At 39.3% G+C, this 12,540-nt stretch overlaps 1 protein-coding gene across 10 annotated transcripts in view; it reads right to left on the bottom strand.

The window, feature by feature from the left end:
• EMB (embigin) overlaps positions 1-12,540 on the bottom strand; it is a 50,008-nt gene that overhangs the window by 33,518 nt on the left and 3,950 nt on the right. For all 10 annotated transcript variants that reach the window (XM_055554644.1, XM_055554646.1, XM_055554641.1 and 7 more), the window contains one exon: positions 9,702-9,791. In XM_055554644.1, coding sequence (XP_055410619.1) covers positions 9,702-9,791 — 90 coding nt within the window. The remainder of the gene's footprint in view (positions 1-9,701; positions 9,792-12,540) is intronic.

Raw genomic sequence — 12,540 nt, 5'->3', positions numbered from 1 at the left:
CCTGGTATGCTGCAGTCCATGGAATGGCAAAGAGTTGGACACAACATAGCCACTCAACAACAACAAAAAGGGATGTTATCCTGTACAACAGGATAAATATGATTAACACCTGCTGTATGTTATATATGAGTTGTTAAGAAAGTAAAGCCTAACAGTTCTCATCATAATGAAACTTTTTCTTTTTTTGCTCATACCACATGGCTTGCAGGATCTCAGTTCTCTAACCTGCAATTGAATCTGGGTCACAGAAGTGAAAGCCTGGAATTCTAACCACTAGGCTACTAGGGAACTCTCTCAATTTTTTTATCTACATAGGATAGTGGCTATTCAATAAACTTATATGGTAATAATTTCATGATGTATATAAGTCATATTATGATGTATACCTTAAACAGTGCTATATGTCAATGATATCTCAATAAAACTGGAAGGGGAAAAAAAGTATGTGGACCTTTAAGCCATTTGTAACCTTCCACTCCAGTACTCTTGCCTGGAAAATCCCATGGACGGAGGAGCCTGGTAGGCTGCAGACCATGGGGTCATGAAGAGTCGGATACAACTGAGCAACTTCACTTTCACTTTTCCCTTTCATGCATTGGAGAAGGAAATGGCAACCCACTCCAGTGTTCTCGCCTGGAGAATCCCAGGGATGGGGGAGCCTGGTGGGCCGCCGTCTATGGGGTCGCACAGAGTCGGACACGACTGAAGAGACTTAGCAGCAGCAGCAGCAGCAGCAGACCTTAATGGGTTCATTTAGGAATCATATCATGTGAAATAAAAATCTACTTTGTTCTTACATTTAAAAAAAAGAAACAAATGGAAAAAGCAAATTAAAATTTTTCACATAGGACAGTGTTTCCAAACATGCCTTAAAAATAGAAACTCTTATTAAAAAGAGGTAAGTACATTAAGGACATTATGCTAAGTGAAATAACTCAAGAGACAGAGAAAAAAATACTGTATGATTTCACTAATATGAAAGTGAATGTAGCCCAATCATCTCCGACGCTTTGTGACCCCATGGACTGTATAGTCCATGGAATTCTCCAGGCCAGAATACTGGAATGGGTAGCTTTTCCCTTCTCCAAGGAATCTTCCCAACCCAGGGATCAAATCCAGGTCTCCCACATTGCAAGCAAATTCTTTACCTGCTGAGCCACAAGGGAAGCCCAAGAATATTGGAGTGGGTAGTCTTTTCCTTCTCCAGCAGATCTCCCCAACCCAGGAATTGGACCCAGGTCTCCTGCATTGCAGGCAAATTCTTTACCAATTGAGCTATGAGGGAAGCCCCTTCACTAATATGTGGAATCTAAAAAGAAAGTCAAATTCAAACAAGCAGAGAGCAGAATGTTGATGTTATCAGGGACAGAAGAGGGGTAGGGACGGGGTGATCAAAGGGTATGTATGAGGTTGCAGTTACATAGAATGAGTAAGACTAGAGAGTCTAAGACTTTATAGCTACTATATATAGGCATAAAGACTATAATTAATAATTCTGTATAGAACACTGGAAATATGCTAAGACAGTAGGTTTCAAGTGCATTCTTCACACACAAAAAATGATAACTATGTGAGAAGATGACATGTTAATTAGCTTGACTGTAGCAACATGTGTGTGTGTGTGTGTGTGTATAGTCATGTTGTATATCTATGTACAAATTTTAAGTATATATATACATATGTGTGGAAAAATTTAACTAAATAGATATTCCAAGTCAAATGAGATCTAAATCACAGGTGACAACACAGTATTCAGCTCAGTTCAGTCGCTCAGTCGTCTCTGACTCTTTGCGACCCCATGAATCACAGCACGCCAGGCCTCCCTGTCCATCACCAACTCCCGGAGTTCACTCAGACTCACGTCCATCGAGTCAGTGATGCCATCCAGCCATCTCATCCTCTGTCGTCCCCTTCTCCTCCTGCGTCCAATCCCTCCCAGAATCAGAGTCTTTTCCAGTGAGTCAACTCTTCGCATGAGGCGGCCAACGTACTGCAGTTTCAGCTTTAGCATCAGTCCTTCCAAAGAAATCCCAGGACAGATCTCCTTTAGAACGGACTGGTTGGATCTCCTTGCAGTCCAAGGGACTCTCAAGAGTCTTCTCCAACACCACAGTTCAAAAGCATCAATTCTTCGGTGCTCAACCTTCTTCACAGTCCAACTCTCACATCCATACATGACTACTGGAAAAACCATAGCGGGATTATAAAAATACTAATATTCTCCCCCCTAAAATAATCCATAGATTCAGTTAAAAGTCAGTCAGATCCAAAAAGGATTTTTTATGGAACTTGGTTCCAAACAAAAAATCCACTTGAAAGAGTAAAAGTACAGGAATTAGAAAAAGCTATTTTTTGAAAAAAAGTAACAAAAGTATAATGTTTCAAGAAGTAATATTAATTTGTTAGTGATGCTGGAAAACACCAAGAAAATTAATGATATAAAATAAGCAGAAATTTTCAGATTGCAAGTTGGAAACAGTAGAACAGAAAATCAACTTAATTACCATCAGATTTGTTTTTTAATGGGTTGTAAGATAGAAATCATCAAAGTGTAATACATCTATTACGTGTGGGTGTTGCTTGACATGTGCATGCATGCATGGTAGTACATCAGTTCACAAGGTAAATCATTCCTTACTTTGTAGAGCACTATTAAAAGTTTGAAAAACATTTAAATGGTAGAGAAACAAAATAGCATAGGGGAATTTGTAATATGATCAGGGTGGTATTTCAAAATAGTAGGGAAAAAAAGAACTATTCAGGCAAGGATTTAGGGACATTTGGGGACATATATAAAATAATATGTCTATATAAAATAATACATCTATATAATAATGTTAGTGTTCTATCACACACAATACAAAGAACTATGTTTTAAATGGTTTAAAAATGGAAGGTTAAAAAACTCCTATGAAAATATTAACAGAAATGTGTAAATAAAATTTAATACACAATAAAAAAAACCATGTAAAAAATTAAAGAAAGAATATTTGCAATTTTTATAAAAAGTAAAAATTACTACTCAAAATTTATAGCTGTCTCATTTGTATAAATTGAAGACCATATAAGCCCAATGGCTTCCTTGGTGACTCAGACAGTAAAGAATCTTCCCGCAATGCAGGAGACCTGGGTTCCATCCCTGAGTCTGGAAGATCCCCTGGAGAAGGGAATGGCTATCCACTTTAGTGTTGTTGCCTGGAGAATTCCATAGACAGAAGAGCCTGGTCGGCTACCATCTCTTGGGTCGCAAAGAGTCAGACACTACTGAGCAACTAACACTTTCACTTTTTTCATAAGCCCAACAGACAACTGAATAAATGATATTAACATATAAATGCACACATATATGTCTAACTCCAGAATGCAAATTAAAACAACAGGTAGACCTTTTCATGCTCATAATAGCAAAGAGCTTAATAACATCAAGGCTGGTCAGGATCTAGAGAAAATTATACTCAAATATGCAAATGGGGGGAAGGAGTAAATTATCAAGATACTTTGGAGGGTAGTTTGCAAGTAGGTGTTAAAATGTGCATAGTTTCTAATTCAGCAATTCTATTTTGTGGTATTTATCCTAGAAGAACACAGACAACCATGCCCAGAAAGAGATATGTAGAAGTGTCTGTTGCTCTATGGTTACATTAGAAAAAAATTTAAGCAAACTAAGGTCTCTTGAGAGAAAAATACCCAAGCCTGTGTATCTATACTGTACACACAGCTAAAAGAACATGCTACATGCATAGATGATATGGCTAGAGCCCCCAGAATTAATGTTGAAAGATGACCAAAAAAAAACAATTTTCAGATGGATACATATGGGTTTATAATATTAATATTAAAGAATAGCCAAAAATACTATATAGCTTCTATGGTTACTACACACATAAACACATACATTGAACAGAGATTACCACTGGCAAAAAGAGAGAGATCTGAGAATGGAAGCAGTGAATAGTCAAGTCTGACAAGTTTTGTTTTTATCCCCAGAAGTTCTATTCAGCTATTTTTCAAAAGTGATTTTTTTTCCCTTTCAGTTTTACTGAGACATGCTTGACATACAACCCTGTGTAAGTTCAGTGTGTACATCATAATGACTAGACCTATATATATTGGAAAATGATTATCCATCACCTTATACAGATACCCCCCAACATATATATATATATATATTTTTTTTTTTTTTTAATAGCATAATGTTCTTTTCTCATGTTTCAAGTATTGCTTCCTTCACGTCCTTCCCTGGTATTCTAGAGTCTGAAGTTCTGGAAGGTGTAATCCCACTGCTCCTTAGTGGATGCTCAGTGTTAGAACTGCTTCACTGCACTTCACATTTCTGTCTCGCAAGCAGGTCCAAATATGAACTGCACAGCCAAGGAGAACGATTCCTCCTTCCACAGATGTTTTTCATTTGCTTTCCTGCAGAAGTATCACCTGTCAGGGTCATTTTTGTGTTATTTCTCAGGTTGGAAGCTCCTGTATCATGCAAGTAATGTAAATCTGAATTGCAGCCTTAGGGAGAGCAGGCTCTTGTCTTAGAAAACTCATGGAAGTCTTTTGTTTTGGTGCAGAACAGAGCTACAACCAAGAAGCCAGCTGAGCATCTCCTTGTGCTAATCAGCTGTTTTTTACACTATGTGAATCCTTTCTCTGTGTTTATAGAATTCTGAGGGTTTTCAGCTCCAGCTTTCTGGGGCTTTTCAGTTCCAACTCCCCTCTTTGCCTAAATTCAAGGCCTTGTTCTAAGTCTGTGGCTATGAGAACTCAAGTGCCTTGGCAACAAACACAAGGAAACCTAATATGACATCAATTCACAATTGGATCCCTAGTCTAATTATAATTCTTGACAAACAACTTAAGTTAATTTTGCAGTGTTTGCCTTTATAAACTTCCCCATTTTGTAGTCCAGTAAAACACAATTCAAGTGCTTCCTGAATCTGTCTCCTGGGCTATAGTCTTCCATTTGGCTCAAGTAACACTCTTTTCCATTCCTATTATAGACTGGTTTATTGATTATATCTTTTGGCAGTACTTAGCTATATACTTAAAAGATTTTATATTTAAAAGAATCAATGTTTGCTATATTTTAGATTTTCTAGATGTGTCAAGAGAACTGTCAGATTCTCTAATTTATCGTGGGCTAGAAATAACATTTTAGTATTTCTTCAAATGAATTCATTTTTATTTATGTAATTTAAAATTCATTAAAAGATGCTGGATACATATCAGAGAAACAGAAACAGTACTTCTCTATTTGCGCTTTACTGGGGACATAGCTTTTAACTTAATTCTCAAAGATGGGGAGGATCTGAAATCAGCAAAAGGGCAGGGAAAAGGCTTTTAATTGATCAGGTTCCCTGTCCCACTTATGCTCAGCACCATCATCTAACTTTTTGGTGAAATTTTTTATTAAATGTTAACAACCATGTGATTATTAAATCATCTGTCTCCCCACGCTGAGGGGACAGGGAACAGTAATACAGCTATTCTTTTTTATGTGTCAACCAGTGGTTTACAATTGAGGATACTTTTGTCTACTAGGGGACATGTGACAATATCTGGAGACATTTTTGGTTGTCACAACTTCGTAGGTGCTGCTCAAACGTAGTGGATAGAGAGGCCAGGGATGATGCTGAACATCCTACAGTGCCCGCAAACATGCAGCCCCTGACCCCAGCAACAGAGAGTTATCCAGCCCAAAATGTTAATGTTTATGATAATGAGAAACTCGAGCATAAAACAAAGGCTGCTGACAGCTACTATCAATTGTGTTCTATGACGGATCCTCTTCCACCTTCTCTTTCACTCTCTGTGTATATTAGGATTCTCAATCCTTTTCCTCTCTACATCAACAGTCTACGTAAGATTTGATAACTGGTGATCTGCTTCTGAGAAACATCCTAAACAAGTACACCTCACTGGAATCATCCTCAGATCTTCTCAGCAACAAAGTGTCTGAGCAGCCAAACATAAGGGACACTCGTTTCTTTCAGTTCAGTTGCTCAGTTGTGTCCGACTCCTTGTGATCCCAAGAACCGCAGCACGCCAGGCCTCCCTGTCCAACGCCAACTCCCGCAGTCCACCCAAACCCATGTCCATTGAGTTGGTGATGCCATCCAGCCATCTCATCCTCTGTCGTTCCCTTCTCCTCCTGCCTTCAATCTTTCCCAGCATCAGGGTCTTTTCAAATGAGTCAGCTCTTCGCATCAGGTGGCCAAAGTTTTGGCGTTTCAGCTTCAACATCAGTTCTTTACGTTTTCTCAAACTCACTGACCAGTCACTTGAACATGGAATCTGAATCCTAACCCTAGCCTTCCTGCCTAGCTGGTCTAAACAACATGGCTGCCTTTCCCTACCTAGACTAATCTTCCCAAACTTCACTCTGTGCTTTAATATACTCATCTGTACCTCCAATGCCTGCTTTGTCTACTCCCTGTCTCATCAGGTCCTTGCCAGGACAGCTAATCACATCTTAAAATGGTAAATAAAATGTGCCAGTGGGGACAGCCTATGCCAGCATTACCAGGGTAGTCAAGAAAACTGCCAGCAGATGTTTTGATTTATAACCTCTTTGGTTAAACTGTAACACACTGATGGAGACACCAATCACCATAACATACACAGAGAAAGAAAAAAATAAAACAATAAAGAAACACTCTGATTGCTGTAATACAAACAATGACTTCCGAATATTGACACTGGGAAACCTCGCACAGTGATGTAAAAATAGTCCATTAGTAAAAGATCAATTTTGAAACCCAGTGGTATCAGACAACTGGAAAAAAAGCATACCTTATTCTTAGGTCAGTTATACTTTAACAATATATCCACTATCTTAGCAAGTGCAATTTCCAAGACAAACTGTTTAGCAAAGAACAATTAAAATACCCTCCTTTTCATTGTTTTTGAAACTTTTTCCATAGTCTCAAAAACAAAGCTAAGTTTCCTTAAAATAGGTATAATTATATTAGGAACATTGTTGAAAGAAATGAGTAACGGGGCATTAAGAAAGGCTGCGTACATAGTATAATGGTTAATAGCATAAGCCCCTGGTGCCAGAGAGTCTGGTTTGAAAATCAAACTCCCAACTTCCCACCTGTGACTGTGGTCCCTTCACTTGGTCTCTCAGTGCTTCTTTTTCCTCATGAGCAAGTGGCAAATAGTAGCCGTATCTATTGTTTAGGGTTCTTATGAGGTTTAAACTCAGTTATGTGTAAAAATACACACCTAGACATTACCTTGTATCTGTTAGGTAAATTACTAGCAATATTTTTAAAACATAAAATCAGTAGACAATTTGCTATCATGACTCAAAGGTCATGCTGTTCACTCTCCAAGGCACAGGACCTGTTTCTCAGTCTCAAGCATCTTTGAGTAAGTATGCTATGAACTGGAGCCAACTCTGCAACCAATGTCCACATTTAGATCTCTCTAAAAGAGACATTTTGTCCCAAAAGAGATGAATTTTTTAAAAGGCCACAGGAAAAGAAAAAATAATAAGCAACAAAACAGAAATGTTGCTAAGCACAATTCAAATAAACAAGGTGAAAATATATGAAAACATTCTCTTTATGAAGTACCTTAAAAATCCTAGTGATAACAAGAAGAAGAAAGCCTATGGTTCCTAATAAACTTGAGTACACCTTCAGATTTAAATTCTATATTTCAATAAAGGCAGTTCCTAAAACCAAACTTTTAGATGCAAAGGCAACCAGAACAACAGCCTACCATAAAAAGGGTCACAGCTCAGAGACGCTGTGTTTCAAAGAAAAGTGAAAGTGAAGGTCGGTCAGTCTTGTCTGACTCTTTGCAACCCCATGGACTATACAGTCCATGGAATTCTCCAGGCTAGAATACTAGAGTGGGTAGGATCTTCCCGACACAGGGATCAAACCCAGGTCTTCTGCATTGCAGGCGGATTCTTTACCAGCTGAGCCAAGGGAAGCCCAAAGTTAATGTCAATTTTTTTTTTTATTTTTTGAGTAAAATCAAATCCAGACTTAAGGAACAATTGTATTCCAAACATCTACTGCAATAAGGGAAATGCTGCAAGCTTTGGATCTACAGGCATCTCAACGTCAAATAGAAAAAAACAATTTTATAAGAAGGAGTAAGAGGGCTGGAAGGAACTCTTGAGAAGAAATGAAGCTTTTACCCAGTGGTAAAAGCAGACAGCACCACTGGACTGGGGTAATGCATTTACTGCTTACACAGACTTGGGGCAAGCCAAAGTCCAGGGGTCTGAGAGGAAGAGAAAAGCATGACTCAAGTTTGATCAGGCCAAGGTGGACAGGGTGTTGTGTTAGTTGCTCAGTCATGTCCGACTCTTTTGTGACCCCATGGATTGTAGACAACCTCTGTCCATGGAAAACTCAGGCAAGAATATTGGAGTGGGATGCCATTCCTTCTCCAGGGGATCTTCCTAACCCAGAGATCAAACCTGGGTCTCCTGCATTGCAGGCAGATTCTTTACCATCTGAGCCACCAGGGAAGCCCTAAGGCAGACAATGAGTAATGGATAGTTGTGAACACCTGCTCTCTTGGATACTGTATGAACACTGGTTTTAATAGCAGTATCAGAAAAAAAGAGTGGCTAGGAGTGAAACCCTCCAAACAGGTTAAGTAAGTAAATAATCAGCCTGACATCAACTAAAAGTCCAATTTTTACTCTTTCTGTGGGCACCTGATCCTTTTTGCACCTGAGCTCCAGCTATACAGGATAAATGAGGGGTGTGCTCCTGCCAGCATTACCAGGTTAATGAATAGATTTGCAATCTTATGTCCTTACATAAATCTCTCTTAAAGAAACACTCCGTCCTAACAAAGGAAACCAACCATTAAAACTTGTGAAAAGTAAACCAACAAGCAGCACACAGGAGTGTGATGATTACTTTTTACAAGACGGAATACACTCCAAATACTAGAGTGGGGACATCTGGAAACAAACAGGAGTGGCACAAAGGCATAAAGATGTTCTTCTGTCAGAAAACTCACTGCAAACATTCCAATAGCATCAGATTTCAGGGAGGGCACACCTTTTACTCACATTAAAGAGAAACAGGGAAACCCTTCTTAAGACTACAGGACAGTTAAAGACTGGACATAGGATTGGATAAAACTTATCAGTGACTTAAAAAACAGGATTAGAATTCTAATTATACTTCTAATATGGTTCTAATATTGTTACTAAAACAGATAACCACTCTGAGTCATTTAAAGGGCCCTGAGATTACTTTTAAAACACTGGAATCCAAAACTGTGAGGAGAAAGCAGACCTGCATTTTATTTCAGGATTCTTTACTTGTTTTTCCGTAGCACTGTCCCTGACTTATAGGTAACATCTTTAATTTCTTTGCCTAAAGGTCTTCCAGTAGATACCTGAATTCTCCTCTCAAGGCAGAGTGACTTGAATGCCTGTACCAGCAAGGTCTGAGGACAGCAGAAGAGCATCTGCAAATTAAAATGAACCCTCCCCTCTCCTCAGCTGTCTTTCTTCTAGAGAACTTTTCTTAACCCTCTCAGCTGGACTGGCTGCCTCCTCCCTGCACTGGAATACCTCACAGGTTTTACCTGTATGAGATACTGGGGTGTTTCTCCCACCAGACTGTGAGCAGAATTTAGTACTGCATAAGGCAAAATACAGTGGCTTAATTAAAAATAAAAATTATCTGGGTATTATATTATTTGAAACATGAAACATTTACCAGTCATTGATAAGCTATGACTCTCCAAGGAAAGGTTAGAGGACTTTGTCATCATTTCTTCCTGGACAGGTAGACTTGTAAAAGGTGCAGCTGTAAGAAAAAGAAATATGATTACATGTTATTTTCAAGGTTAAATGACTGCATAAAAGCTATTTCACAGCAGCTAACATACTATATTGTATATATACAATATTAATGAAATATTAATGTATATACACAATGTTTTCAGGAATCTCTGATTCATTATGTTTTATATGCTCCACAGACATTTAGAAACACACTGAGCTAATGAGTGTAACAAAATTTCCAGTCTATGTTTTTTCCTGAAAAATCCCTACTGACTTGTATCAGTTGACATAAAAAAAAAAAAAAAAAAAAAAACTTTCCTTATCCTACAATTTGTCATTTCTTTCTAATACATAAATGAAGACATGGAGAAATTAGATAAAGAGTGCCAGAAAATAAAAGACATCGAAAGGCAGGGAGAAGATGAGAGGACAAAACGGACAGACAGATCATAATAAAGGACATAAAAAGTGAAGACAGAGAGGATGTACTGGGTGCTGGAGGGCAGACAGCACACAATACCTGTGCAGCAAAGTCTGTGCTGCTGTTTTCCAGCTCTGGGGACAGTACAGCCTTGTTTGCTTTTGTTTTTAGTTGTTTCGTGTCCAGCTCTTTGGTGACGCCATCAACTATAGCCTGCCAGGATGCTCTGTCCACGGGATTTCCCAGGCAAGAATACTAGAGTGGGTGGCCATTTCCTTCTCCAGGGCATCTTCCTGACCCAGGGATAGAACCCGCATCTCCTGCATTGGCAGGCAGGTTCTTTACCACTGAGCCACCAGGAGCGCCCAAATAAGGAGTCTTTATTCCAAAAATTCTACTGTAATCGGGGAAATGCTACAAGCTTTGGATCTACAGCATCTCAGTGTCAAACAGAAAAAAAAAAAACACTTTTCTTGTACACAAAGGGGTAAGAGGACTGGAAAGAACTTTTAAGAAGCAATGGGGCAACCTAGGGGGGAAAAGCAGACGGCAGCACTGGACTCAGACGGGGGCAAGCCGAAGGTCAGGGGTCTGAGAGGAAAAGAAAAGCCTGATTCCAGTTTGATCAGGCCAAGGCAGACAGTGAGTAATAGACAGTTGTGAACACCTGCTCTCTTGGATACTGTAGGAATGCTGGTTTTAATAGCAGTTATCAGAACAAAAGAGTGGTTAGGAAAGAAACCCTCCAAACAGGTTAAGTAAGTAAATAATCAGCCTGACATCAACTAAAAGTCCAATTTTTACTCCTTCTGTGGGCACCTGATCCTTTTTGCACCTGAGCTCCAGCTATACAGGATAAATGAGGGGTGTGCTCCTGCCAGCATTACCAGGTTAATGAATAGATTTGCAATCTTATGTCCTTACATAAATCTCTCTTAAAGAAACACTCCATCCTAACAAAGGAAACCAACCATTAAAACTTGTGAAAAGTAAACCAACAAGCAGCAACACAGGAGTGTGGTGACTCCTTTTTACAAGAAGGAATACACTCCAAATACTAGAGTGGGGACATCTGGAAACAAACAGGAGTGGCACAAAGGCATAAAGATGTTCTTCTGTCAGAAAACTCACTGCAAACATTCCAATGGTATCAGATTTCAGGGAGGGCACACCTTTTACTCACATTAAAGAGAAACAGGGAAACCTTTCTTAAGACTAGAGGACAGTTAAAGACTGGACATAGGATTGGATAAAACTCATCAGTGACTTAAAAAACAGGATTAGAATTCTAATTATACTTCTAATATGGTTCTAATATTGTTACTAAAACAGATAACTACTCTGAGTCATTTATGCAGAGTACATCATGAGAAACGCTGGACTGGAAGAAACACAAGCTGGAATCAAGATTGCCGGGAGAAATATCAATAACCTCAGATATGCAGATGACACCACCGTTATGGCAGAAAGTGAAGAGGAACTAAAAAGCCTCTTGATGAAAGTGAAAGTGGAGAGTGAAAACGTTGGCTTAAAGCTCAACATTCAGCAAACTAAGATCATGGCATCTGGTCCCATCACTTCATGGGAAATAGATGGGGAAACAGTGTCAGACTTTATTTTCTTGGGTTCCAAAATCACTGCAGATGGTGACTGCAGCCATGAAATTAAAAGACGCTTACTCCTTGGAAGGAAAGTTATGACCAACCTAGATAGCATATTCAAAAGCAGAGACATTACTTTGCCCACAAAGGTTCGTCTATTCACGGCTATGGTTTTTCCTGTGGTCATGTATGGATGTGAGAGTTGGACTGTGAAGAAGGTTGAGCACCGAAGAATTGATGCTTTTGAACTGTGGTGTTGGAGAAGACTCTTGAGAGTCCCTTGGACTGCAAGGACATCCAACCAGTCCATTCTGAAGGAGATCAGCCCTGGGATTTCTTTGGAAGGAATGATGCTAAAGCTGAAACTCCAGTACTTTGGCCACTTCATGCGAAGAGTTGACTCATTGGAAAAGACTCTGATGCTGGGAGGAATTGGGGGCAGAAGGAGAAGGGGACGGCAGAGGATGAGATGGCTGGATGGCATCACTGACTCGATGGACGTGAGTCTGGGTGAACTCTGGGAGTCGGTGATGGACAGGGAGGCCTGGCATGCTGCGATTCATGGGGTCGCAAAGAGTTGGACACGACTGAGCGACTGAACTCTGAGTCATTTAAGGGCCCTGAGATTACTTTTAAAACACTGGAATCCAAAACTGTGAGGAGAAAGCAGACCTGCATTTTATTTCAGGATTCTTTACTTGTTTTTCCGTAGCACTGTTCCTGACTTATAGGTAACATCTTTAATTTCT

The sequence above is a fragment of the Bubalus kerabau genome, chromosome 18 (genome assembly GCF_029407905.1).
Source record: "Bubalus kerabau isolate K-KA32 ecotype Philippines breed swamp buffalo chromosome 18, PCC_UOA_SB_1v2, whole genome shotgun sequence".
Classification (NCBI taxonomy): Eukaryota; Metazoa; Chordata; class Mammalia; order Artiodactyla; family Bovidae; genus Bubalus; species Bubalus kerabau.
The sequence above is the reverse complement of the archived record's forward strand: the minus strand, read 5'-3'. Positions and strand labels throughout refer to the sequence as shown.